Below are 6,428 nucleotides of genomic sequence, written 5' to 3'. Positions count from 1 at the left end.
TTAACGCTACGCATTACACTCATGCAGATCACTTAAACTGGGTCGCATGTGGAGAAACATAAACCAAACGTCGTTTGATCGATTAAAATCATCTTTTTATTGGGCTTTGACTGAACCCAGGTTGACACCGGTTATCAGCCCAGCGGGACCAGGTACCGTTAGCATAGCAATCGCTAAGTTATCAGTAAACGCTAGCACTAGCTGGCTAGCTTGGTTAGCAAGGTGCATCTTCACCTGAACTGTGATATAAACAGGGATGCTAATTCGGCTAGCAAAAAATAGGCTTAAAACAAAATGTACTTACCGGAAAAACTGAACCGCTGACTCCTGTGAGTGTCTTTTAGAACAACTGAACGCCGAACAAGATATTTTCAGGCAAACAACATTTTGGAGCTAACTTTGATGAACCGAAAACACAATGACAAGTCAAATATCCGACACATCGCTCTGACCTCATATCTGGTGTTGTGCCAAAAAGTGACTGCCTGCCAAAAAGTGATTTCCGTCCGCGGGAGCGCGCACAGCCTGTTAAAGCTGAAAAAGCGCAGTCTCTATGACTCTACAGCTGCTTTCATCTGGATCAAACAGCCATTATGAATAAATACACTAACTCTATGGCCGAGCTAATAGTGATGTTACGTATGTGTGAGACGATAAGGTTTATTTCAACAGAATTTGCGGCCATAAACATGTTTGCTGTTTATAGTGTAATCAGTCATGATATTAACGTGATTAGTCAATAATGTTATTTTTATGTTTGTGTGTTTGTTATGTCTGATATCTTTGTTAAATAGACTGTAATTAACATGATGTATGTCTGACTTATGTATGCAATAAAGACATTTGGGACTGAAAGGGTTTTCTGCCCCAAAATGACTTCAAATCATTCACCACAATTATGATTTGAAGACTATACCTTAACCAGTACTTTTCACTAGTTCACTGTGTAAAGCAGTGGTGTAGTCTAGTTTTTTCTAGTGGGTATACTCTGATTCAATTTTGATGTATTATTATTTAATTTATTATTGTTTTAGTTGCTTAAGAGATATTCTTGGCTCTGAATTTGTTCATTGCTATTTTTATGTTTTTGTGCATTATTTGTTGCCGTCATCATTAAACGAACAGGGTTACTCATCAGTTACTCAGTACTTGAGTAGTTTTTTCACAACATACTTTTTACTTTTACTCAAGTAAATATTTGGGTGACTACTCTTTACTTTTACTTGAGTAATACAATTCTAAAGTAGCAGTACTCTTACTTGAGTACAATTTCTGGCTACTCTACCCACCTCTGTCTAAATGTATATGTATTGTAAGCAACACAAGATGTACAACAGTCAGCTTGACTTTTATTAACTGTCAAGACAAACAAGTTAAAATAAAGAAAAATGAATGAATAAATAATACACTTGTACAAAACATAACGTTTCAGAAAACAAGTGTAATGGTGGTTCATACAGTGCCATGTGAAACGGTTATCTTGCAGTCAGCCTGGTTGCAACGCCAGTGTTCTTGCCTAGCATGACACTGGCACCATCAAATACAAATGAGACCCAATTCTTTTGAAGCCATTCTTCACTGAAGCCTGCAGTGTTTAAACACTTCAACAGAGCTTCCTCTATACCCGCTGCTCTTTGGCTTTCCAGCTCAACTAAATCCAGAAACATAAATTCAGGAGTAGCTCCATCTATAGAGGCTTTCACATAGACAATCATGACAGATTTGTGGCTGAGAGATGTAGCCTCATCAATGAGAACAGACAATTTGCTTGAAGATGACACAATAGTGCCAACAATTTTTTTCTGCATCTCTTTTGCTATGTGTTGCACAATTGCTGTGGAACTGTACCTCGAGTGCAGACTAGTACCCATGTTGATACCATTTTTTTGCTGAAGCTCAACAAGATCATAATGATCAGTGAAAGGTCAGTTCATTTTGGCAAGATAGCATGCTGTTCTGAATATAGCATCAGTCTCGGCTAACACAGTCTCTGACACAGTTCTCACTATATTTCCAAGTTGATCCCGTCTTCCTTTTTCTGTGAGCTCCTGAGCTATTTCGCGTGCCCTTGATGTCTCATGTCACCGAATTTTGTTCCTATTGAATAGTTCAATAGCAGCAGAAAGAGAGGCCATTCTTCAAATAAAAGCCAACTAGTGTCGCTTACACAGCAATATATTCATTTAATTAACATTTACAGCAAAACCCATGATTTTAAATAACAACAGTCTGCTTTATTGCCATTTGATAAAGAGACTCCTCACTGGTACCAAGAGGGGAGACCACATCTCCCCTGTACTGGCCTCCCTGGGTATAGGTGAAGTGCAGAATTGATTTTCAGATTATTTTATGTCTTTTTTTTTTTTTAACTCTACATGAACTGGCACCAGATCTATGAATTGTGTCCTCTCTTCCACCTCCAGACCCCTCAGATCTGCTGACCAATCACTGCTCTCCATTCCATCAACCAAACTCCAAAGCTCATGGAGCATTTTCCGTTGTTTACCCTGAACTGCAGAATATTTTTCCACTCACTATTAGACCTCTCCCTCTCCATTACTGTCTTTAAAACCTGTCTAAAGACGCATCACTTTTCTTTAGCCTTTTAATAGTCACCATGAAGACACGACTGACCACACACCAGCTTTTATTTGTTCTTTGTGCAATTTTTAATTTTAATCAGATATTCTATGGTTTTTATTAATTTACTTATATCTTCTTATTTATGTATGTGTTTTTATTTGTTAATTTCTTTGTTTTTATTTGACTACAATCATTCATAAAATAATCCAATAATTGAATCTCTATATAGAGCACTTTGTTGTTTTTAAATGTAATCTTTGAATAAATCTGTGTAGTTTGTCCACAGGGGGCGGTAATACAACACAACTGCAGAGAAATGACAGAGGTAGAAGAAGAAGCTGCTGACGTAACAACAACAAACCAAGTACAAGCAGGTGACCTGACTTTCTCTACTGTGTAAAGCTGTAGGTCATGTAACGTTAACGCTGTCCACTAATGTGCCACAAACAGGTTCGTGCTGTAGCTTTCATTCAGTTTTTCAGTATGAACAAGTGTTAAATGTCGTGTTTTCGCTTACCTCTTTCATTACCTAGCTAGCTAACCGGCGAGTTAGCCGGTTAGCTAAGCCCCGTTTTTGTCATGTATCAGTAATTCAAATGGACTTATGTGTCCTGACGACCAACATGCAATCCACCTCAAAACAGTTTTGTACTTTTAGCTTTTTCTCCTGTAATATGTGACTGTAAGTAGCTTTAGCTTTGTTGTGGACACAACAAAAAACTATTACTATACTATAATTAGTGTGCATGCAGCTATGTCTGTTAATTCTAATGTTTTGTTCGGAGACTTGGAGATCTTCCTGCCCTCTTTCACAGTCCAAAAAACATACCTAACATCGTTTTATCAGTTTGATCCTTGATGGCTTTTCCCAATTTCATGCCTCATTACTAATGTTTTGGGGTCTTTGAGGCCTCAGCTGTAAAACATGACAAAAAAACATTTCATCTCTCTCATATTAATCTCCTGATTGTTTTCTTAATGTCCAAGGCTGCATCTGACCAACCAATAGTCCAAAGCCTGTTACTCTGCTTCCTGTCATACATGACAAAGGACAGCATCAAATTCTCCCATTTGAGAAGCTGGACCCAGAGAAACTTTGCCATTTTTGCCTAGAAAAATAATTAAAGTGATTATTTGATTATCAAAATAGTTGCAGATTTTCTGTTGATCAACTAATCATTTCATCAATCAGCTAATTGTTGCATATCTACTGTACTTTAGATGTGATTGGAGTTCACACATTGTATTTTTGTTTTCTATTGGAGTTTTATAGAGTGTTAGACCTCTTTGAACCCAAATTAACTATGTAGAATTACATAAAACGTGAATGACTTTTGATACCCAAATGTAATATATGTTTGGCTGTACAGAGCACATATAACATAAGTAAATATTTCATGGTTGTTGCAAAGGAAAGTGCTTTTATGTATATTGGGCTTTAATAAGGTGAATAAAAGAAAAATATTTGAAGGGAACAATGTGATTATTTCACATGTGTATTTTCACATACAGCAAAGGGGTCTAAACAATGACGAAATAAAGCTGGGTTAAGTCAGGATTGTAATTCTAAAATCCTGTGAATATCAGAATTTAGTACCAGCACTATAAATGTGCTAAAAAAAAATACATTATTATTATTATATTGAGTGAAAAACATAGAGGTAGCCTTTTTAGTTCAATCAGTCTGTATATTATATATTACCCCCAATTTGGTGGAAACAAATGACATCAATTAGTCACGTCATCAGTTAAAAAACATCAAGACAATGCAACACAACTTGAACACAATTCACACACAAAAAAATCCACAAGTAAACCTGACTTAACCAAATCTTACATCCAAAGGCTGAAAAATTCTGTGGCCTGGTCTGTGTGAAGTTTAACAGGACTACTGCAACAGAAACTAAGGATTCCTCAAGTGTATCCAGCTACATCCAGTAGCGACAACCAGATAGCAGTAACTCAACCTCCCTAAACAGTAGATATACAGAACTGGACCTGACTTACACCTATAATTTTACCTGCTATTTTGACCACAATATATAGTCTTTATTTAAGCTAATTTGTACTACTGGTAGTCTGTTCTGATACATCAGCGCTTCCTGACAAAATGATATACTCATCTCTGTAAGATATGACGGACTGAGCTACCTTTCTTAAAGATAATTTATATGGCTGGTTGTCTTTTTTTTTAATAAGTTTGCTTTTCAAATCCACAGGAGTGTGCCAGAAATGAGTTGCACTTTCCACTTCCTGGTTTCCCGCAGTGACTTCTGCCATGCCCGTGCACTGCTCCTCTTGTCTCGACAATACCTGTTGTTCAGACCACTCAGCTCTGGTCCCCAGATCAGCCACAGCCTGCAAGAGAGCTACAGGCTTCTGCAACTGCCTGATGAGGGACACAGCAGCCCTGCACAGGTGAAAGAGGCCTACTTGCGTCTGGCAAAGCTCTACCACCCAGACTCTGGGGCTGCGACTGCAGATGCAGTGCTTTTTGCCCGTGTTGAGGAGGCCTACCGTGCTGTGCTTGCACATCAGAGCAAGAGCAAAAAACCTGACTTGGGGAAGGAAGTGGAAGATGAGGATAGGCCCAGAGGCGCAGCATTTCAGCACAGACACTACCTCAGCTACGAAGGTATGGGTTCAGGCACGCCCAGCCAGCGTGAGCGTCAGTACCGGCAGGTTCGTGTTGACCGGGCATCTGAGCAGATTTTGAACTACCGGCAGAGGGAGCACGAGAGGGCAGCTGCTGCAGAGGGAGCGCTTGTGGAACGGGACATGCGACAGCGCAGCCGGAAGATCAAGATCACCCAGGCTGTGGAACGGCTTGTGGAGGATCTGATCCAGGAATCCATGGCCCGTGGGGATTTTAGGAACCTTAGTGGAGCTGGAAAGCCCCTCAACAAGTTTGAGTATAATCCATATGCTGATCCTATGACCCACAACCTCAACCGCATCCTAATAGATAATGGTTACCAGCCACCCTGGGTTGTGACACAGCGTGACATCCGAGAGACCACTGCTCAGATCCGAAAGAGGTTACTGGAGGGGAGGGCCAGGCTCGGTGACCCTATGACTTCCAAAGAGCACAGGCAGTGGGATCAGCTGTGTGCATCTGTAGAGGAGGAGTTGATGAAACTTAACAAGACCGTGGACAATTACAACCTCATCGTACCAATGCTCAACATGCAAATGGTTCACTTCAGTTTGTCCAGAGAGATTGACCGTGCTGTGAAGGGAGCACACCAACACAGACTGGAGCAGCAGAGGGAGAGAGAGAAAGAGCGAGAGAGGAGGAAGGAAGAGAAAAAAAGAGCAAACGCTGTAACTAAGCCTAAAAATACCAAACAAGGCCTGATGTCTTGGATGCAGAATTTGCTCAGATGAAAACACTAAAACTGTTAATCAAAAGTGACCATAAAAATGTTTGACATCAGTGGTTTATTTGTTTGTTTTTTTTCACTTAAACCAGTCATTTTGGTTCATGGGGCAGTATTTCAGACAGAACTGTTCACCTGCTTTGCATACAGTCAGAATCAAAGTCAGAGATAATGGTACCACTGAACAAGTTTTACTCTGTTATCCTCCAGGTATGTGGGATTGTAATCAGGTGATAGTGGAAGAGGATGCGCTTCCCTGTGACTGTGTTAGGAACTGCATGTGTTGGTAACAAATCTCACAACATGAGGCAATTTTATGATAGAAGTTGTTTCTGTGAAATACTTATCTTAAAATACGAACCCAACACTGTAACTTTTGGTTGCTATGTGACATTAAAAGTTAATGTAATTAAAAGATCTTGTGTAATAATATTTCTGTGTTACTTTTTTTTTTTTTTTTAATCT

General features: G+C 39.4%; 1 protein-coding gene across 1 annotated transcript; it reads left to right on the top strand.

Moving 5' to 3' along the window:
- Positions 1–2,950: 2,950 nt before the first annotated feature.
- Positions 2,951–6,393, top strand: dnajc28 (DnaJ heat shock protein family (Hsp40) member C28). Its single transcript, XM_022764349.1, has 2 exons — positions 2,951–3,033; positions 4,803–6,393. Exon 2 carries the CDS (start codon positions 4,816–4,818, stop codon positions 5,968–5,970), a length of 1,155 nt encoding a protein of 384 aa, XP_022620070.1. The 5' UTR covers positions 2,951–3,033; positions 4,803–4,815; the 3' UTR covers positions 5,971–6,393.
- Positions 6,394–6,428: the final 35 nt, after the last annotated feature.

The sequence above is a fragment of the Seriola dumerili genome, unplaced genomic scaffold (genome assembly GCF_002260705.1).
Source record: "Seriola dumerili isolate Sdu_G_001 unplaced genomic scaffold, Sdu_1.0 BDQW01000533.1, whole genome shotgun sequence".
Lineage (NCBI taxonomy): Eukaryota > Metazoa > Chordata > Actinopteri > Carangiformes > Carangidae > Seriola > Seriola dumerili.
The sequence above is the reverse complement of the archived record's forward strand: the minus strand, read 5'-3'. Positions and strand labels throughout refer to the sequence as shown.